Source organism: Rhinoderma darwinii, chromosome 4 (assembly GCF_050947455.1).
Source record: "Rhinoderma darwinii isolate aRhiDar2 chromosome 4, aRhiDar2.hap1, whole genome shotgun sequence".
NCBI lineage: Eukaryota > Metazoa > Chordata > Amphibia > Anura > Rhinodermatidae > Rhinoderma > Rhinoderma darwinii.
In genome coordinates this window covers 126,832,480-126,856,151 of record NC_134690.1, presented here as the reverse complement: position 1 = coordinate 126,856,151, position 23,672 = coordinate 126,832,480, and the positions used below count along the sequence as shown (strand labels likewise).

The following is a 23,672-nucleotide window of genomic DNA, read 5'->3' as shown; positions in this document are numbered from 1 at the left end:
TATTCTTTCCTTGGGGGAGGATTAAGTCAGGTCTAAGGTGATCTCCCTATCAAGCTCAGGCCATAGAGTTACCAGGTCAATGAGGACGGATGGGACAATTCAGATGTAGTTGACCCTTTTGCCCCCAATAAAGGCACAAACCCTGGGATAGTCTCCTGGACCTCTCCTCTGTGGACAAAGCAATGTTGACCACTTGCATTGGCTTGTCAGTGACTGTCAATACCAACGATGCAGAATCTGTAAGTGGATTGTTGAAGACAGGTGCCAAACATGGAAAGTGATGGGAACGCCCCTTCTCTTGAGCCCCCTTTCCCTGAATCGGATATCAACCTGAGATGAGTGATGAGGTCGTCCAGGGAAGATGGTATATCACACATGGCCAGTTAATCTTTGACATGGTGTTATCCCAGTATAAGTCTGAAGCCAGGTTATGAAATTTAATGGCATATTGCCCTAGGGAAGAAGATCCCTGCTCAAGGTGGACATCGCAGAAGCGGCTGTGAATGTACGCTCAGGATCCTCAAACACCCTATGGAAGATCATCAAGAAAAGTTGTAGTGAGAAGATGGTAGGATAATTACGCCCCCAGAGAGGTGACGCCAGTCAGGGCTTCTCTGGAGAGGAGATAAACAATATAGGAAATCTTAGCCCATTCAGAGGGAAATTGTTTGTCACAGTTTAAAAGAGATGGAACACTGGTACAATAAGGTGTGACAATTTTTGGGATCTTATTGCTGAGGAGCTGGAAGGTATGGATTAAGTCCCAAGGCAGGAGCTGGAGAAACAACTGGAGCAGGTGCGAGGATTGCTGGAGGAAATTCATTCTGGAGTGCATCTAGATGGGAGTAATTCAGAACAGAAGCAGGGTTGGTTATTTCCATGGCGCAAACGTCAGCGAAATGTAGAGAAATGACATTGGAGCGAGGAAAGGTATGTAGCAAGGATCAATACAAGATAAATAGCGGAATGTATTTACAAAGTTACAACATTTTTGTAAATGGATTCTACATTTAAACTGGAAAATACAATTTTAGGCTACATTCACACATTGCGTAATTTGGTGCACATAAATGCAGGTAATTCCGCACGTAAAATCGGCACATAAAGGTGCTTTTTTTATGCATTGTTAGGTGCGGTTTCTACATTTTGAAATAGGTGCAGTTTTATGCTGCCGATTTTGGTGCGTTATTTTATAAAACTTTTTTTTTATCATTGTGAGGCAGAAATGCAAGATAATGGTCTTTTGCCAAGTAACCTGGATATCCATATTTAATTTTATCTATATCCCCCTCTGCCAGTGCCCCAAGTTTCTTTAGTCTATGAAAACCCCTGTTTGGCAATATGTATGGATCAGGAGGGTTCATAAAGGGAAGGGAGCCTTGAGATAGCAGGAGAGATAACCTATAGCATGCATCCTTTCAGTTTGAACAATGGTTACAAAGTATTTATTGCAATTCCTAAACAAATAGTAGTAAACATGGTATAACACTCACATTTTATACTAGGCTCTAGAAAGAAGCTGCAAACAAAATCTAATAATGGAACGCTGGGCATCATCTCTTTGGAGTCTTCTGTATCTTTTAGTCATCTTTCAATTCAATCACTACAAATGACTAACAACAGAACATGTCACTTTTTGCCATTCTCATTTCTCATAAGGTCATGACATCCTTACAACCGGGTATATGTTTGCTATTTATCTTGAGACACAAAATTGCTCTTTAGATTTTCTGCCGTTTCCTCCAACCAATTCATGTCACATTTATTTCTAACAATTTTTAAGTTCCTTTTAATAGCAGAGTCAAGGATTTACAACTCAAAAAACTATTTCACCATCACATCAGTAGCAATGAACATCATATTCAGCATTTGCATGCAAGTAAGGGTGAGAAATAACAGCTTTTGTTTGTGAAAATAAACAGGTTTTTTATATTTTATGATATATAAGACTAACAGTTCTATCCATCAATGTCACATTAGGCAAGAAAATGATCGTGTTTCATTAAATAGGATTTATTCTGAGGGAATTATACATGCTGTGGTCAAATATAACAGACTAAACCTTTACATTTAGCAAACATATGGATATTCATAAGTGCTAGTTTCTACTAAATGGAGAGACTGCCTTCAAATTAGGGCACCAGTAACGTGCAAGGGGTCCCTCAAAGGGCCCCAAACACAGCCCATATTAGGCATTTAGCTCATGTGATCACGTAGACAATGTTTATATGACACGGCTGCATCATCTTTGACATCAGTATAGATACAGTATATCTATACTGGTGACCGGCTTCTTTATTGTAATGAAGGGAGGGGAATAAACCGATGCCAAACACTACTGGCAGCAGCTCATGTCCAGAGGTAACAAAGGAGCAGGCATGTTGAAATCCAACATACTTAATCCTTCTTTCTACTGACATCTATATTAGGGGAACAGTTGGGAGGCCCTCATACACATTAGATTGTTGGTCGATCCTGCCATATTCAGCAGGTTGGGCCGACTTTGGTCTAATGTGTATGGGCAGCTAAAAATTAGGGTAAGTTTGTGCTTTTGCAAGATATATGTCTTCATTTTGCATTGTTGTTATAACTATATCAATACCTTACAGGTGATCTTAGGTTAGAGGTCATAATGACATCATTTAAAAAGGGCTAGACATTTATATCATGACTAATAGTATTGAGAGATGGGGGCTTATATTAAATGAGTCCTGCAAAATTCACCAGCTGCCTTTGTGGGTCCAGGAAGCAATGGGAAGGTAGAGTGGTGCCGTTAAATTGATTCAGGTTAATTAACCAGCGGCATCTGTGTGGTTAGGAAGGATTTCTTTTCCTCCATGAACTGTAATTGGCTACGATCACCCAGGAAACAATAGACATATGTATTTTTCCTTTCTTTTGTAACATATATTATGTTATTTTACTCTTTTAATGTCTAGATTAGCTCGTTTGAGGAACTTATGGGTGGTCACATGCCTTGCTCTATAAGTTGAGATCCAGGGAGGTGTATATATAGTGGCTTATAAATTAACCACATCAAGGTTTGCAAGAATGATCTCCAAAAGATGTTGAAGTTAAGGTCTGTTAGAAACGAAATGTGCTCTCTACAAAGCAGCTTTAGCTAGTCTTGTTGCTTATATTTAGACTTTTCTGGAGGCAGTATGCGGCTTCCGCTATACAATCTGCTGCTCCTAAAATAACATGGACAGCTGGACTTTAAATACTCTATGTATTCTGTGCTACTGAACATGAGTCCAACTTCTGAGTCAACATAACCAGGTTCAATACATTATGAGTAATGCCCTGAGAAAAGTAAAACTAAAGACATTGATGACTTTTCATAAAGGTAAATGAAGCAAAATTAAATCTTTATCAGCTAGCCATAAAATAGAATTGCAATTCACACATTAGCAATGACTGAATTAATAGCAATATGTTGCAACTACTTCATAAAAGGTAACAAAAATGTTCATATTCCTTTTGAAGAAGTTTACATAAGGCGTAATTTCTCATGATTTTAAAGACCTCTGCTTGTAGCCATTGAATTTCAACTTTCATTTTTTACTTCCAGGGGATAAAAATGTGTCCAGGTCATGATAGACACACAGGTGCTTGTTACAGTTACAATACAGTTATCAGAGCTGTATACTGTAAGTAGCCGTGCACCTGTGTATCCATTACATGGCCAGTAGAGGTTTTTATCCACTGGAAGTAAACAATGGATGTTCCCATTCACAGACCACCTGCAGAAATCTTGAAAACCATGAAAAACATTGTATAATTTTTCTACAATTTGATGAACAAGTTTTATTTACTGAAACGGTAACATCCCTCTTAGGGCCAGGTCCAGTTCAGCACATGCTCCCTTTTAAATATGGGTGTTTGAACAACACTGTTTTCTTACCTAGTGAACTAGAAAAAGATCTTCTAATGCGTACTCTAAATATTGGAAACCTATCTTGTTATGTCTTATATATCCTCAGGCCTAATACACACGACTGTGCAGTATTAACGGTCAGTAAAAACTGCATGGGCGGGACGCGGCGTGTCATCCGCATTTGTGGACCGTGCTGCCAGTAATAAGTATGGGGGCACGGCCCGTAAATGCGGAAAATAGGACATATCCTATTTTTGGCGGCCGTAAATATACGGGAAGGTGTCCATGGTCAATAGAAATGAATGGGTCCGTATTTTATCTGCAATTACAGATCGGTAATAAAACTATAAATCCTATAAAACCTACAGTCATGTGCATGAGGCCCCAATGAGTAAGAAATTCCAAAAAGCAGGATATCAGCTATTTTCTTTTTTTTTTATTCAATACAATATATAATTTTATACAAAAACAATTTTAACATATACTTTTTTCCTTTATCCTTCCCACCCTTTCCACCCAGGTAGACCGGTCTGGACTTAGATTAATCACATAGTCAAACAACCAATTTCATTTTCCCCATAATATTTTATAATGCAACCTGTCATTATAAGGCTTCGTTCACATCTGTGACAGGGTCCCGTTCTGACTTTATGTTGGAGCTTCCCGTCAGAACGAGACCCTGACTGAAACAAACAAACGTTTCCATCATCATTGGTTTCAATGGTGATGGATCCAGTGCCAATGGTTTACGTTTGTGAAGAAAAGAATATGACTCCCATCAGAAAAGACGCCACTTGTGAGTCACTGGATCTATAGGGGATCTGTCCCCTTTCCTGACATGTCTGTTGTAGGAAATCCTTGTATTCTACATATATTTGTGTACCTAGGACTAATAGACAAATGCGTGTTACCATTCCCATTGTCAAGAGGAAGTGTCCCTGAGCAGTGTGATACTGTCAGCGATGGTTGGAAACTGTCAGTATGTAGGGACACAGCCCTTTGACAAGGGGAATCGTAACAATCATTTGTCAATGCTCGCACAAAAGGTGGTGTTCACTATACACACGGCAGAGCGGCGGTGGGGAATGGGGGCCCAAGTTTGTGGAACAGCCCAGGGCCTATGGTCTTCTTAATCCACCAGTGGTCATAAATGTCAGATAGATGCGGGTCCCTCCTCTGGGACCCACACCTATCTCTAGAACGGGGCCCCCTAAACCCCTTTCTAGCTTTTTGTGCTCACGTTGACTCCCGGCCACTTCCTGATTACATGGTCGGACATGGTTGGGAGTTACAAAAACAGCGTAACTCGCTGAGCTACGCTGTTTTCGTAACTCCCATAGTAGTGAAAGGCAGTTACGGAAGCAGCATAGCATGCGAGCGTTTCGTTCCGACGTGGCGGCTATCTGAAAAAATGCGCCTTGTAAAAAGAAGTGCATGTCACTTCTTGAGCCATTTTTGGAGCTGTTTTTCATTGTGTCAATAGAAAAAACGCCTCAAAAAACGTTTCTGGTTTCAAACACAGCTGAAAATCAGAGGCTGTTTTTCCTTGAAAACAGCTCTATATTTTACAGCCGCTTTTCATTTTGCGTATGAACATACCCTAAATTGTACCACAAAGGCTAGAACTCTAATGAGCCGCTTCGACCTATCTCCTTTCCCAAACGTTTCCAGCAATTATGTAAATGATGATATAAGCTATTTTCAAGATGTTACTGCGTCCATACTGTCCTGCATAGACAAATTCTTCTCTTTGTTGGAGATAAAATAAAGGTGAAAACACTGTATGACACATTTTGTAGGATTGCTCATATATGTAATATGATAAATGAGCATTCCTAAGATAACATGGCAACAATGTGTATCCTCAACAGGTAGAGCATTACAGGACCATAGGATCTGCATAAATAACCAACCCTTATTTGGGTTCCCAGAATTATGTACCCACACTGTAGAACAATACAAAGCTTTCTACTATCAAGACCACAACAACACAAGTGCACAGACATGATAATATATAATTAATCAAAAATAAATGTATTAATTGTTCATAGCAAATTTGTCCGTCTTGACTAAAAATCACATCAAAATACTTCTAAAAACGAACAAGAGGATCTCAGTTAGGAGAAATGCAAACTATAGCTTTTAAAATAGTCATACATTAAATCATACTGCATCAGGTATCCAGATTTTACAAATATACAGTGAAGGAAATAAGTATTTGATCCCTTGCTGATTTTGTAAGTTTGCCCACTGTCAAAGACATGAACAGTCTAGAATTTTTAGGCTAGGTTAATTTTACCAGTGAGAGATAGATTATATTTAAAAAAAAACAGAAAATCACTTTGTCAAAATTATATATATTTATTTGCATTGTGCACAGAGAAATAAGTATTTGATCCCTTTGGCAAACAAGACTTCAGACTTGGTGGCAAAACCCTTGTTGGCAAGCACAGCAGTCAGCAGTCAGATGTTTTTTGTAGTTGATGATGAGGTTTGCACACATGTTAGATGGAATTTTGGCCCACTCCTCTTTGCAGATCATCTGTAAATCATTAAGATTTCGAGGCTGTCACTTGGCAACTCGGATCTTCAGCTCCCTCCATAAGTTTTCGATGGGATTAAGGTCTGGAGACTGGCTAGGCCGCTCCATGACCTTAATGTGCTTCTTTTTGAGCCACTCCTTTGTTGCCTTGGCTGTATGTTTTGGGTCATTGTTGTGCTGGAAGACCCAGCCACGAGCCATTTTTAATGTCCTTGTGGAGGGAAGGAGGTTCTCACTCAGGATTTGACGGTACATGGCTCCATCCATTCTCCCATTGATGCGGTGAAGTAGTCCTGTGCACTTAGCAGAGAAACACGCCCAAAACATAATGTTTCCACCTCCATACTTGACAGTGGGGACGGTGTTCTTTGGGTCATAGGCAGCATTTCTCTTCCTCCAAACACGGCGAGTTGAGTTAATGCCAAAGAGCTCAATTTTAGTCTCATCTCACCACAGCACCTTCTCCCAATCACTCTCAGAATCAACCAGATGTTCATTTGCAAACTTCAGACGGGCCTGTACATGTGCCTTCTTGAGCAGGGGGACCTTGCGGGCACTGCAGGATTTGAATCCATTACGGCGTAATGTGTTACCAATGGTTTTCTTGGTGACTGTGGTCCCAGCTGCCTTGAGATCATTAACAAGTTCCCCCCGTGTAGTTTTCGGCTGAGCTCTCACCTTCCTCAGGATCAAGGATACTCCACGAGGTGAGATTTTGCATGGAGCCCCAGATCGATGTCAATTGACAGTCATTTTGTATGTCTTCCATTTTCTTACTATTGCACCAACAGTTGTCTCCTTCTCACCCAGCGTCTTACTTATGGTTTTGTAGCCCATTCCAGCCTTGTGCAGGTCTATGATCTTGTCCTTGACATCCTTAGAAAGCTCTTTGGTCTTGCCCATGTTGTAGAGGTTAGAGTCAGACTGATTAATTGAGTCTGTGGACAGGAGTCTTTTATACAGGTGACCATTTAAGACAGCTGTCTTTAATGCAGGCACCATGTTGATTTGGAGCGTGTAACTGGTCTGGAGGAGGCTGAACTCTTAATGGTTGGTAGGGGATCAAATACTTATTTCTCTGTGCACAATGCAAATAAATATATATAATTTTGACTATGTGATTTTCTGTTTTGTTTTTTTTTATATATAATCTATCTCTCACTGGTAAAATTAACCTAGCCTAAAAATTCTAGACTGTTCATGTCTTTGACAGTGGGCAAACTTACAAAATCAGCAAGGGATCAAATACTTATTTCCTTCACTGTACATCTACATCAGTGATCTAAGCAAGAAAGGGTAATAATGGTCTAGAACCAAATAAAAAGTGTTAGGAACATGTCTAAATACTAACCAGGATGAAATATCTTATTAGACACAAGTGCTCCCAAACACCACTTCAGATCCCGATGTACGATTTACTGTCAAGCTTCCTCAAGGGGTAATCAAGTACTTACATATACTGGATAAAGTTAATAAAATAATGCAAATGGAAGGCCTTTCTTAAAGGGGTTTTATGAGACTTAAATATTGATGGCCTCTATTTGGATAGGCCATACACTACCGTTCAAAAGTTTAGGGTCACTTAGAAATGTCCTTATTTTTGAAAGAAAAGCACAGTTTTTTTTCAATGAAGATAACATTTAATTAATCAGAAATACACTCTATACATTGTTAATGTGCTAAATGACTATTCTAGCTGCAAACGTCTGGTTTTTAATGCAATATCTACATAGGTGTATAGAGGCCCATTTCCAGCAACCATCACTCCAGTGTTCTAATGGTACATTGTGTTGGCTAACTGTGTTAGAAGGCTAATGGATGATTAGAAAACATTTGAAAACCCTTGTGCAATTATGTTAGCACCGCTGTAAACAGTTTTGCTGTTTAGAGGAGCTATAAAACTGACCTTCCTTTGAGCTAGTTGAGAATCTGGAGCATTACATTTGTGGGTTCGATTAAACTCTCAAAATGGCTAGAAAAAGAGAGCTTTGATGTGAAACTCGATAGTCTATTCTTGTTCTTAGAAATGAAGGCTATTCCATGCGAGAAATTGCCAAGAAACTGAAGATTTCCTACAACGGTGTGTACTACTCCCTTCAGAGAACAGCACAAACAGGCTCTAACCAGAGTAGAAAGAGAAGTGGGAGGCCCCGCTGCACAACTGAGCAACAAGACAAGTACATTAGAGTCTCTAGTTTGAGAAATAGACGCCTCACAGGTCCTCAACTGGCAGCTTCATTAAATAGTACCCGCATAACGCCAGTGTCAACGTCTACAGTGAAGAGGCGACTCCGGGATGCTGGCCTTCAGGGCAGAGTGGCAAAGAAAAAGCCATATCTGAAACTGGCTAATAAAAGGAAAAGATTAATATGGGCAAAAGCACACAGACATTGGACAGAGGAAGATTGGAAAAAAGTGTTATGGACAGACAAATCGAAGTTTGAGGTGTTTGGATCACACAGAAGAACATTTGTGAGATGCTGAACAACTGAAAAGATGCTGGTGCCTGACGCCATCTGTCAAGCATGGTGGAGGTAATGTGATGGTCTGGGGTTGCTTTGGTGCTGGTAAAGTGGGAGATTTCTACAAGGTAAAAGGGATTTTGAATAAGGAAGGCTATCACTCCATTTTGCAACGCCATGCCATACCCTGTGGACAGCGTTTGGAGCCAATTTCATCCTACAACAGGACAATAACCCAAAGCACACCTCCAAATTATGCAAGTACTATTTAGGGAAGAAGCAGGCAGCTGGTATTCTATCTTTAATGGAGTGGCCAGTGCAGTCACCAGATCTCAACCCCATAGAGCTGTTGTGGGAGTAGCTTGACCGTATGGTACGCAAGAAGTGCCCATCAAGCCAATCCAACTTGTGGGAGGGGCTTCTGGAAGCATGGGTTGAAATTTCTCTTGATTACCTCAGCAAATTAACAGCTAGAATGCCAAAGGTCTGCAATGCTGTAATTGCTGCAAATGGAGCATTCTTTGACGAAAGCAAAATTTGAAGAAGAAAATTATTATTTTAAATAAAAATCATTATTTCTAACCTTGTCAATGTCTTGACTACATTTTCTAGTCATTTTGCAACTCATTTGATAAATATAAGTGTGAGTTTTCATGGAAAACACAAAATTGTCTGGGTGACCCCAAACTTTTGAACGGTAGTGTAAATATTTAAATACTAAGGATCTGACCCGCCAGACCCCACAGATCAGCAGAATGAAGGGGCTGTGGTGAAAGAATAAAAGGGAACTTGGTTTTAATTTGTGTAATTTTCAATCTCAGTTAGACCAGGGCTACACCGACTTTTTGAAGTGCTACTAATTGATTTTAACTTTTGAGCTACAGATGCAATCCAAATTAATAAGCTATGATTAAGGACCTTATCGGTTTGAAGCGCGTAAGCGTGGTCCCGGGATTTTCTGTTTTAAACTTCTTTGTTTTAATATGACCTAAATAAACCTACAACTTTTATTTTTGAGTGCTGGATTCACCTTTACTACAAACTACTATTGCCTTGATTACCTGCGGTTGACACAGGACCAGTTTGGGAGTATCTGTGAGCACCTACAGCATTCGGATTTACTCCATACCAACTTGTATCAACTTAACGCAATGAAAACGTATTGGAAACACAACTAAAGCGTGGTGGATATGTGGTGAGCGAAACTTATAGTAATATTTCTTCTATTTTTGTAATCCAAATTAATACATTGAGTTGTATGCAATCTTGTGAACGGAAGCTGTCACTCGAGTTAAAATCAATCAGTAGCGCTACAATAAAGGCTAGGTGTAGCCCTGGCCTAAGGCAGCATTATGAGATATTTTTCCTCCTTTCTCCTATCTATTACTGTAGTCCCTCCTTCTTTTGTTTTTTTCCATTACTTCCACTCATACTAAGACATGCCTTCATCAATGAATGTTTTATCTTGTACAGTGGTTATCCCCATTTCTAAAATTCCAAAAGTAAAATATTTGTATGTTTTTATTTATATGTTTATGTCACAACAACAAACTTAATGTAGTTTGAATACCTGACACTTATTTGCCTTAAGCTTCGTTCACATCTGTGTCGGGTCTCCGTTCATGGGTCAGACCTTTCCATCAGGGGAAGCCATGAACAGAATCCAAACTGAAGCAAACGGAAACCATAGGTTTCCGTTTGCATCACCATTGATTTCAATGGTGATGGATCTGGTGCCAATGGTTTCCGTTTGTCACCGTTGTGCAAGGGTTCCGTCGAATAGTGTTGTCGACTACGGTATTGATTCTGTCAAAATGACGGAACCCTTACACAACGTTCTCCTAGCATGCGTCAAACCTAGATTCGTCAATCAGACTCCCAGATAGTTATATGTTATTGAGCACTTCAGAGAACATGTTTCCACTGCTCCAGTGGCGGTGTCGAGTGGCGGCATGCTTTACACCACTCCAGTCGATGATTGGCATGGCACATGGTGATCTTACGCTTGTGTGCAGCTTTCTTGACCACGGAAACCACTTCCATCAAGCTCCCGACACACAGTTATTGTGTTGATGTCACTTCCAGAGGCAGTGTGGAACTTTGTAGTGAGTGGTGCAACAGAGGATAGGTGACTTTGGTCTTTGTAGGCTTCAATTTGTCAGCTTCTAACGCTTTTTGTTTGAACTGTTGTTACTCCTAGACAGTTCCACTTCACAATAATAGAACTTGCAGTTGACCGGGGCAGAACTAGCATGGCAGATCAGAAATTTCACAAACTGATGTGTGGCAAAGGTGGCATCCTATCAAACCTGTCATCCTATGACAATGCCATGTTAAAATGGAAAATATTGGGTCTGGAAGAGCACCAGATGATCAATCCGTGTGGGCAACTGCAGAGCAACATGCAAATCTGTCCCATAGGGTTAGCTCTCACCTATGCAATATGCTGGTATAAGAAAAAGAGTGTGTGTCTGCATTAATGCAAAAATATTTATTATTTCATGCAAAGTACACCTAGCGACGTATTGGCTTCACCTCTTGAAAAGGCTTCTGTGAAGTCTATACGTGCCTAGCTGTACTTTTGCATGAAAGAATAAATATTTTAGCAATGATTCTCACATCCACTCTTCTTATGCCGGAATAAAGTCACTGAACTCTACAGTACGAACCATACCACTAGTAATGTTTGCCTATGGCTGTGTGCTTGATTTTATCCACCTGTTTGCAGTGGGTGTGTCTAAAACACCTGAACTCAATAATCAGGAGGGGTATCGACATACGTTTGGCCATTTAGTGTATGCATAAATGTTATTAGTGTAATGTTATCAATATCCATCTATGAAACAGTCATGATTATTTCATGTTAGTAGATGTACCATTGTATTTTGTCCTCAGTTCTGCTCAGGCATGGGACCAATATTAATAAGTTATGTTATAAATTCATCACTGCGACATGTTGCATGTATCTAAGTAAACAACTAGAGAAATCTGATTACTTCAGCAGAATCTTTTATTTTATTAGTCTTTGTGTAACTAGATAATAAACTAAAAAAGCCTATCTAGAATGATATGTACGTATAGAGAGTAGTAACTTTCCACTGATAGGAATAAGAGAGTTGGTGCAGGTGCAAAATGTAGATGTGTATTACAAAACTGTCAAGGGATAAGATTACCTAGTAAATAATATATCTGAGTAGCAGCCATGTATCTACATACTCTTCTGCTAGATCTTATAATGTAGATTCAATCAATAGACATAAAACCATTAAGCCTTGCTGTATTAATTGATTTTCTATAGTTTATTTGATTGTGTAGATGCACTGATAGCGAAAATAGCTAAACAAGAAATCCAAAATATTGCTTAATAGGAATTCAACATAACAGAGACCCAATCAATTGTAAACAGAATTTGTGTTTCCTCTAAACTTTTTGGTACCGTGCTATATTCCAGTGGCATCAGTTTATCATAGTATTGATTGCAAGCTCAAATGGGCAAGGTACTTTTTCATGGGCCATAAATCTGGTTAATTATCTAGATTTGAAATCCTCTGATTTTCTTTGTCTTCTTTAATTGTGTTAATTGTGGTGTATTCACATGGGGTAGAATGGTACAGTAGAAAGCCGCATCATCACCACACCATCGTAAATGGACAGCACAAGCCACATGTATTTCTTGTTTTGCTGATGTTTTGATTTTTTTTTGCAGTGAGGTAACGGGGTGGTTCTCTGCTGCATGCTGCACCATTCCGACCTGTGGGAATATACCCTTATTGTGTTAATATTTATGCATTCAATAGAGTAACCCATTGAATGAATGTCTGTTATTTTTATCAATAGTTAACACACACATAGGAGGATATTTACTAGGCAAACTGGACCAGAGTTCTTTCCCTAATTGTGCCAAAATGTATTGGGTTTTTTGCACATTTTACACCTTCCTGAGCAGTTTTGAAGTGTTGAGAGAAAGGGGCATGGCTATGGGGAGTCTAAAAATCCACCAAACTTAATAAAAACTTGTAACATTTTTTGGCAAAAAATATGGCAGCCATGAGGTGGCGTAAGGAATATAAATTTGTCTACAATGCCCTATAAATTGCACCAAATGTATTATAATGCCACAAGCAGCAATTTCCCCAGCTCATAAATTCATATATTTTATGACACCATTGGTAAATCTTCCCCATACTGTTCAGTAAATATTTTATGCATAAATTAAATGGATAGGGTTGAGTTTCTCCTATATATAGTACTTCTTGTACTATGTTTCTTGAATTTCTTGTTTAGGTATTTATTTTTTCATCATATCAGTTTTATTTACAGTCAGAATGAAATATTAGGATAAAGACACAAAATTACACAAAAGACTTAATAGTTATTTGTGTACCTCAATGGTGATCAACATCTTATCACAACACTGGTGATAATACCCACAACATTGCTGATATAGCACATATCATTTGGTGTGTTGATCACATATACATTGGGATCTCAGTAACAGATGGAATAAAAGAACTGTCATGGCTCATTTTTGTATTACATGGCAGGCATTATTGCATATTAGCCAAATTGTGACATTCATAAGCTCATTTACGGCCTTTCTTACAAAATTTAACATAAAGGATAAAATATGATATTCTGCCTGGTGTTTGCTGAAACTTTTTGGGAGCTGGCCATTATTCCTGTCATTGCATTTTGAAGTGTATATAATAAAAATTAGACACTATTTATTCTATTTCAAGGATTATCAATCTAACCTGCAAAAAATATGTAATGGATTGGACTGCTGGAGTATATTGTAATGGCAACTACGCAGAAAAGAAGCGTCTATAATCAGCAAGAAGTAAGTCATTACTATGTATAGCATCTCCATGTACTCTGCCTGAGGGTCTACACTAGCAATCTGTGCCATTACAGCAATAACTAAGTGAATGAATAAACTGATGCAATCTTAACTAAAATGTTATTGGTGGTTCACAATGTATTACATATGAACTAGATATCAATAGATAACAACCGACTAATACTCCCATTTGCAATTTAAATAACAGTAAAATAACTACAACCGGGAGTCCAGCAACCTCCTCAAATAAAAATGATCTGTGAGTGATCTGTCATTGACGGACAGGCTACAGTATAACATGAAGACTTTTCGATTATTGGACTTATTTATTCATAAATCTGAGTGTGGAGACCCTGACACAAGCATGAAGACTGGAGGACTGGATACTTGTTAAGATTAACTTTCTCTACTTCCAGATGCAGTTATTTTATTGCAGAATTTTGGATATCATGGAGAAAATACTCAAGTGTTCTCCTAGAGCAGCAATGGAGTCGAGATTTGCTGTTTCCAATTATCTGCGGCTTCTTGGCTAATTCGGAGTTGTTTTTCACTTGCTCATGTTCTGACCTTTGAGGTGCGCACATCTATTGAGGAATCCTGGGTTATATTTAGCATCTTTCCATCTCATCCCGCAGCCAGACTGTGCCTAGCAAACAAATTAATGTTGGTTTCGTACCATAATCTGAGGGAGAATTACTATTTAAAGCATCTGTTTAAACCTATATTGAGACTTTTATATCTCAATATAGAAGATCCTTAGCTATACTGTTCTTACTTTTAGGCACATTCGACCTGGGATTTAACCACAGTAATGTAGAATACTGTCTGAATTTCCTAGGGGTGACTAAATATCACCGCCCATATAGCACTCATACATACAGTACATTGATACAGCATATTCACTATGTCTCTATGACTATATGATTTATGTAGTCAGAAGATGTACTAGTGCAGGAATTGAAACACCGGAGAATCATGGTGACCTTTACTGAGTTATGACTTGTCTCCTGCCTTACATAGAACAAATATATGTCTATAAGAGATCACACCTATACGCAGATGCCTTTCTATTACCAGGATAGAAGCTACATTATATCATGGAAAGATGAATTTGTGAAAACCAGAAGACAGATGACATTTCAATGCTCTCAGAAGAATATTTATCATTGCGTTCCAAGCTATAATGTGCAAATGCAAATGAAAGGATGTCAGAAAGCTAGGCTAGGCTATAGGTTGCAAAGTACGTTTCCAATAACAGAGCCTAATGAGAACATAGGAGAGTCATGGGGATGGTATATAAGGAACTGACGGATGAAATCTTACGGAAAGAGAAATAATAAAGGAATCCATCTGTACTTACATTCATCTTCTATGTTTCTCTCTTTCAAGTCATTTTACAGGAAAATTCCAATCATTGGCAGATAGCAGCGTGTGAGAGGCATGTTCTGCACCAACTGTCTGTCATATTGTTCATCGCTTTCCTTTCCCTTCGGAGACCATTCCTCCTGGACTTGAATGCTCAGTTCAAAAATAGACTTTAATTCACTTCAAACATTCACGTCTTAACTCTTTGCAGCAGCTGCCAGCGTCTAAGCTAGCAAAATGTAGCCGCAACCAATTTCAATATAAGATCCCCCTCCCCAGAAATTGACTAGACTGTGCCTGGGGTCTCCTGAACTTGTCTTAACCCTCCAATTTCATGACGATTTCTGAGCAAGGCTTGAAGAGCGAGAGCTGATCGTTCCACAAGCCTTCCCAATTTCATTCATCAACCTTGCAGGGGGAAATGTGTTTCTGCTATGAATTATTCATGAGTTCAGTTCTGCTAGACCCAGGACATGGTGTTAATCATTAATAGGTTGTGACTTGCTTTTCTTAAAAAACGCCTTTCTTTGTTAAAATGTTAAGATTTTCTCAGTGTGCTGTGATACCTACAAAAAGAACTCCTTATTGTGGTTATTATTTCTTTTTAAAGCAGTTTTCTTTATGAACATTTCCATCTGTATACATCATCATTATATGTATTAATCATATATCCATATCTCTATCTCATATTTATTATATTCATTTATATAGCGCCAACATTTTCCACACTGCTGTACAGAGATTGTCATCATTCAGACCAGTCCCTGACTCACAATCTCAATTCCAAAATATCAAAATGTGTGCGAGGACACCGAATGGCCGGAGGAAGCCCACACAAACACAGGGAGAACATACAAACTCTATGCAGATGTTGCCCATGGTCAATTTGATCCCAGTGCCCCAGCGCTGCAAGGCAACAGTGTTAACCAATGAGACACTGTGCTGCCCCTATCTATCTATCTATCTATCTATCTATCTATCTATCTATCTATCTATCTATCTATCTCCATATCTATCTATTTATCTATTATCATATCTATCTATCTATCTATCTATCTAATTCTTGTACGTTGAATACATAGTCATGCATAAAGGGGTTAACTGTAAGAGTAAATGCAAATAAAAAACAATCTTTATGTATTATAAACTGTCTCTTCTCTATAGGAGAATTATTATTTCTTATTTAATGTCAGAGATTTTGATTGATGACATCATGGAAAAAGACTTGTAATGTCCAGTCTATAACTGAAATAGAATCAAACCATTGCCATAGCAACATAATGAAATTCTAGTAACCCTGTCCTATACTTTTTCCTCTCAAAATACAGTAAAACGAGCCAATGATTTCACTGAATGGGTAGTGAATGGCTGGATAAAACAGTTTTGTTCCCTGATGCCTGATTTAATACAGGCTTGAATTGTCCTACAATTGTATAAATCAGGCTTAAAATACCCACCAATAAAATGAAAGGCTAGGACATTTAGTAGTATCTTAACGAGTACATTGTCTTCTGGAAATAGAATGTAACGTCAGATGAACATTGGACTTTTAATATTTATGGTAGTGATTAATTTACATTTTTAAGATGCAGAGTGCTTGAGGAAAGCGGCTAATAGATAGGTGACGTCTGAGAAAATAACTATTGTCTCTTTTTTTTTAAATAGATATTTTTAAACAAATACAAAGCTAATAGAAAATTCTTTCCAATGATATTTTTATCCCCGTCGTCTTATAAACAAAATCAAAAGGCATCCATTACAACAGCAAAAATGAGTTCCTCAGCATAAAAGGGGTAAAGGTCAATTCCTACAGGATTAGAGTATTCTGTTTTCAGGATTTTTCTTCTGGCCTATATTCACTGCTGCATTGCTGAAAAGAGTAGTCACTATTTTCGGTTTATATGGGTCAGGTTGTCCCTAGGTTGAAGGACTCCAAGAGCATACTACACTAATGTATGTCATCCTATTACAATGTTGGAATTCACAGTTACGTGACCTTCACTACATGGAGGATTGATTTGATCATGAAGACATAGCTTGCTATCTGGACTATGACTTAGTGCACCAGTAGTACTTAAAGAGGCTGTGTCACCAGATTTTGCAACCCCTATCTCCTATTGCAGCAGATAGGCGCTGCAATGTAGATTACAGTAACATTTTTATTTTTAAAAAACTAGCATTTTTGGCCAAGTTATGACCATTTTTGTATTTATGCAAATGAGGCTTGCAAAAGTACAACTGGGCGTGTTGAAAAGTAAAAGTACAACTGGGCGTGTATTATGTGCGTACATCGGGGCGTGTTTACTACTTTTACTAGCTGGGCGTTAGGAATGGGAGTGTATGATGCTGACGAATCAGCATCATCCACTTCTGTTCGTTAACACCCAGCTTCTGGCAGTGCAGACACACAGCGTGTTCTCGAGAGATCACGCTGTGACGTCACTCACTTCCTGCCCCAGGTCCTGCATCGTGTCGGCCACATCGGCACCAGAGGCTACAGTTGATTCTGCAGCAGCATCAGCGTTTGCAGGTAAGTAGCTACATCGACTTACCTGCAAACGCCGATGCTGCTGCAGAATCAACTGTAGCCTCTGGTGCCGATGTGTCCTCGCTCGTCCGACACGATGCAGGACCTGGGGCAGGAAGTGAGTGACGTAACAGCGTGATCTCTCGAGAACACGCTGTGTCTGTGCACTGCCAGAAGCTGGTCGTTCTGAAGAGAAGTGGATGATACTTCTCGTCAGAACGCCCAGCTAGTAAAAGTAGTAAACACGCCCCGATGTACGCACATAATACACGCCCACTTGGACTTTTACTTTAAACACGCCCACTTGGACTTTTGCAAGCCTCATTTGCATAAATACAAAAATGGTCATAACTTGGCCAAAAATGCTCGTTTTTTAAAAATAAAAACGTTACTCTTATCTACATTGCAGCGCCGATCTGCTGCAATAGCAGATAGGGGTTGCAAAATCTGGTGACAGAGCCTCTTTAAAGGGGTTGTCCACACACAGACAACTGATGACCTATCCATACTGCATACCCTTCATAACATCCGGTGCCTGGAAGCAGCCGGAGAAGCTGATCGATGCGGGGTCCGGGTGCTGGACCCCCACCGACTATATACTGATGACCTATCCTGTGGATAGGTCATCAGTTGTCTGTGTGTCGACAACCCCTTTAAGTATTTTCACATAGCAGTCAGTACTGCAGTTTCTTATCCTCAGGACAACATTCCTACTGCAGAAAAATGAGTGTTGCCTTGACTAGACAAAAGAAACAGAGATGAAAGTAAAGGAAACTGTACAAACACAAAGTAACAGAAAAATGGACAATCTGTTTAGAGAACAGAGAATAGCCATGTAGAAAAAGCGCAAAAATGACACGAAGTACATTGAGTTTGGAAAGCATGAGTTGGAGTCAGGTAGTGGTGTAACTATAGAGGGTGCTGAAATTTTCAGTTGCACCTCAACCTTGGTGCTTTAGGAAGTCCAATAGCTTAATGGCACCTAAAAAGCGGCAGTACTATAAAGGGCCAGTGCAGAAATGTTCATGATAGTTGCACAGAATGTAATAACTGTAGGTAGAGCTATTACTATAGAAATAAATTCGACATTTTTAAAAGGTGCAAATAAATATATTCTTCATAGTTCAATGTCCTTTTGTACAATGGCACACAACAGATAAACTCTGGTACAGAGCCTTCCTTCTAGTCGTAGGTATATCAAATATTTAAAATAGAATTGGGAGACAAACCAGAGTTAGGCCTAGTTCAACATGGAGTTTTTTGCAGGCGGAAAAATTCATTTTGAGGCAGATTTTGACCTGCTGGCAGAACACTTGCCGCATTTTTTTTATTTTTTCTTATAAGAACCCAGAGCGGGTTCATTTTAATTTTAAACACAAACTATTTAGGCTCTGTGGGCACACGACACCAGCACACACATTGTGTGCCCAGAGCCTAGCATCATCCTACACTTGCCGCATTTTTTGCTGTGTTTTTCGCTGCGTTTTTTGGCCATTGTGCGCCGCGGGCATAAAACGCAGTGAAAATTGCTTTCTCTGCCTCCCATTGATTTCAATGGCAGGTCAGAGACGGAAACAACTGAAGAAAGGGCATGATGCTTCTTTTTCCTGCCAGCGTCTTTTTCTGCTCGTGGGGAAAAAACGCCTCCGTCTCCAATTGAAATCGATGGGAGACGTTTTCCACGTCAAAAGCAGCGCCACAAAAAACTCAGTGTGAACATACCCTAACAGAGTTCTTGGAAAAAAGGTGGATGATCATGAAATAAAAAACAGAAAGTACCCTGGTCACATAGGGAGATGTAGAAGATCGGGAAGATAGTTCAAATCATTTTACCTTGGTAGAGGATTCCTTATAGTCTATCCAGATAAGTGGATTTGGCATTGTTATACTTGTTTTCACTTCATATGTAATGCACAGTCCGTGCTGCTGGCGGCTTATAGCTCTGCATTAGGAGACAGAGCGTCTACATGGATCCCGTATCCAGAACAGCTGCAAGCGCTGTAGATGTGATCCTGAAGCACTAGCGGCCGGTCTGGAGACGAGAGCCTAAGAGACACAGCATGACGCTCTGTCTCCTACTGCAGCGCTATGAGTCGCCGGCAGCACGGACTCTACACAGTCTGTGCTACTGTTAGAAACAAAATCGCTAATACAATTGATTTAGAAAAACGATTATCATGCCCTCTCCTGCACTATAACAATTTTTCAAAATAATGTCTGTATAGTTGGAGGTACGCTTTAACTCAAGCACATTTAAAACAGTGCTTGTGGAACTTGACCTCTGCTGATCTATATCCGATATTTATCAGTTGCCCATGAAGGGGATTCATTACAATTGGTAACACAGTAAACTGTCCTAAATACATTGCTAAATCTGCCCTATTGTGTATAGAAAACCAAGAATACACTACATTCGGAGTTTACTGCACTATTATATCTGTAGTTAACAGGAAGACCCTACTTGTGCAAGACATGTATAAACACAGTTATTCACATTACAATTTGTTTTCTGAATATTTTCTCTGACAGAGTGAAGTCATAATGATAATGGATTCAGAATTAATTTAGTTTAGTCATAGAAGTGGATTTTAACTTTCCCTAAGCACCATCTATTCAGTAACAGAACAGTGCTATTGACAGGATAGACTTGTCACTCACATCGATTAAAATTCTACTTCTGCTCCCGACTGAAATTTAAAGTATTATCAGCTCCACCGGAAACCACCTTGAGAACATAAAGCACTCTATACCTTGATTAAGTGATTTGAGCTGTTTCCTTCAAAGCCCATCCTGTTAATTCATTGTGACTTAAAAGCCTGATTTGCTGTCTGTTATTAAATGCAGGTGTTTGCAAACCTTATGGCTATGTTCACACAGGGCATTTACGCTGTGTAAAAGCACAAATCGTATCCGCCCTGGGCGCTGCCGCGAATTCTGGCCGAATAATCGCACCAAATTGTGGTGCAGTTTTTCGGTCTCAATGTCCACTGAGGAAAACTGCACATAAAAAAAGAAGAGTTTTATACCTACACAGCCGTGGCGACGTGTCCCTCTGCCATCATGCAGGCCGGCCTCCTGGGATGACGTTACAGGCCATGTGACCGCTGCAGCCTGTCATTGGCTGCAGCAGTCACACGGGATGAAACGTCATCCCAGGAAGCCGGCCTGGACGAAGAAACATAGAGTTCTGGGGAAGTATAAGATTTTAGTTTTTTTTTCTGAGTTGCGTTTTTTGCAGCGAAGTCGCAAATAAAATGCAACATCTGCTATTTGTTGCCGGTTTTACTTCCCTTTTGAATTCAATGTAAAAACCACGCAACAAAAGAGCAGCAATTACACAACTATAATTGACATTCTGCGGATTAAAATACTGTACCTTAGGTCAATTTCTTAGCCTTTTTTTTTTCGCTCAATATTTACGCAGCGTGTGGATGAGATTAGTTCAAATCTCATCCACTCTGCTGCTACTGTATTATGCTGTGGCTTTTCGGTATTTACGCTAGATGTGAACTTACCCTATATGTCAAATGAACTTTTCATTAAAAAAATTAGAACATGTATGCATTCAAGAACCATCAATTACTAGTGCTTCGAGAGCCCCCACACAGTGGCGTAACTACTGCTGTACGGGGCCCGCAGCATAACTACAATGGGGAGGTGGGGCACTATCTACAGGGGAGCTGTATGGCACTATCTACAAGGGGGTGGTGGGGGCACTATCTAAGAGGGGGTGCTGTATACAGGGGGAAGGGTGGCACTATCTACAGGGGGGCTCTATGGCACTGTCTACAGTGGGGGCTGTATGTCACAATCTACAGGAGGGCACTATCTACAAGGTAGGGGGGCTGTGTGTGGCAACCAAGTTTGCTATGGGGCACCAGCCTTTCCTAGTAATGCCCCTTCCCCCACATATTACACATAATAAGTGCACAATTTTTATGTGGACGTGTTTCACCTGAGCTTTCTGTGATGAGACCTTTTCATGTCTCATAACATGAATACAGTTTTTTTTCATGAGTGCTACAAAGTATGTTTTTTGTATGTATGTTTCCTTCTGTTTTAGGCCTCATGCATTTGTCAACTTTTTTGTAAGAAGATGTAATAGGGCCGCCATAAAAGCGCATGGGACCTTCATATGCCTCCTATTCCATACAGAGGCAAAGTTTTTTATGTTGGAGTCCGTATGACAAAAATTGTGGCATGCTCCATCACATGCCCTATGTAGAAATGTAAAATAGCTCTGTACATAGGCACCGATGGAGCATTGTTTGGCAGCACACAGAGTCCTGTACGACTCCATAGTAAAGAGCCATAGTGATAGAATGTGTGCGGCCGTACAGCCTTCGTGCTGTGTGCATGAGGCCTTAAAAAGTAGTAATAATAATAACAACTAGCTCATATGTCTGGGTGTCTATCTATGCCTTAGCTTATGGTCTGATGATAGATCATGGTCTGATGTTGGTGGCCAGTTGACTACTTTGCTTTGGCTTCAAATCAACTTTTGGACAGACAGGTGGATTTAAAAGTACTGAAGCCAAATATATTTGTTATTTTCCAAGTCTATTTCTCTTCTGTAAGTATCAAAAGTGCATACAAAAATTTTCGCTACAGGAGTTTCTAGGTTAGTGCTAGCAAGATTAGACATAGATGTATGGATAAAACCATGATATCAGAAATATTTCAGAATTTTTTATTTCTGAAATGTCATTAAATAAAATAGAAAGTCACACATTCTCGCTATAATGGTAGTTAAAACAAATTATCTACGAGTATATACAGTGGAGAAAATAAGTATTTGATCCCTTGCTGATTTTGTAAGTTTGCCCACTGTCAAAGTCATGAACAGTCTAGAATTTTTAGGCTAGGTTAATTTTACCAGTGAGAGATAGATTATTTTAAAAAAAAATAAAGAAAATCACATTGTGAAAATTATGTATATTTACTTGCATTGTGCACAGAGAAATAAGTATTTGATCCCCTACCAACCATTAAGAGTTCAGCCTCCTCCAGACCAGTTACACGCTCCAAATCAACTTGGTGCCTGCATTAAAGACAGCTGTCTTAAATGGTCACCTGTATAAAAGACTCCTGTCCACAGACTCAATTAATCAGTCTGACTCTAACCTCTACAACATGGGCAAGACCAAAGAGCTTTCTAAGGATGTCAGGGACAAGATCATAGAACTGCACAAGGCTGGAATGGGCTACAAAACCATAAGTAAGACGCTGGGTGAGAAGGAGACAACTGTTGGTGCAATAGTAAGAAAATGGAAGACATACAAAATAACTGTCAATCGACATCGATCTGGGGCTCCATGCAAAATCTCACCTCGTGGGGTATCCTTGATCCTGAGGAAGGTGAGAGCTCAGCCGAAAACTACACGGGGGGAACTTGTTAATGATCTCAAGGCAGCTGGGTCCACAGTCACCAAGAAAACCATTGGTAACACATTACGCCGTAATGGATTAAAATCCTGCAGTGCCCACAAGGTCCCCCTGCTCAAGAAGGCACATGTAAAGGCCCGTCTGAAGTTTGCAAATGAACATCTGGATGATTCTGAGAGTGATTTGGAGAAGGTTCTGTGGTCAGATGAGACTAAAATTGAGCTCTTTGGCATTAACTCAACTCACCGTGTTTGGAGGAAGAGAAATGCTGCCTATGACCCAAAGAACACCGTCCCCACTGTCAAGCATGGAGGTGGAAACAATATGTTTTGGGGGTGTTTCTCTGCTAAGGGCACAGGACTACTTCACCGCATCAATGGGAGAATGGATGGAGCCATGTACCGTCAAATCCTGAGTGACAACCTCCTTCCCTCCACCAGGAAATTAAAAATGGCTCGTGGCTGGGTCTTCCAGCACGACAATGACTCGAAACATACAGCCAAGGCAACAAAGAAGTGGCTCAAAAAGAAGCACATTAAGGTCATGGAGTGGCCTAGCCAGTCTCCAGACCTTAATCCCATCGAAAACTTATGGAGGGAACTGAAGATTCGAGTTGCCAAGCGACAGCCTCGAAATCTTAATGATTTACAGATGATCTGCAAAGAGGAGTGGGC

At 39.7% G+C, this 23,672-nt stretch overlaps 1 protein-coding gene across 2 annotated transcripts in view; it reads right to left on the bottom strand.

Moving 5' to 3' along the window:
• Positions 1–23,672, bottom strand: part of SCHIP1 (schwannomin interacting protein 1) — a 508,162-nt gene that overhangs the window by 102,743 nt on the left and 381,747 nt on the right. Inside the window, exon 1 of one of the 2 annotated variants that reach the window (XM_075861556.1) lies at positions 15,082–15,448. The exons of the other annotated variant lie outside the window; for it this stretch is intronic. Coding sequence (XP_075717671.1) covers positions 15,082–15,087 — 6 coding nt within the window. The 5' untranslated portion in view covers positions 15,088–15,448. Of the gene's footprint in view, positions 1–15,081; positions 15,449–23,672 lie in introns of those variants that run through there. 2 annotated transcript variants of the gene reach the window in all.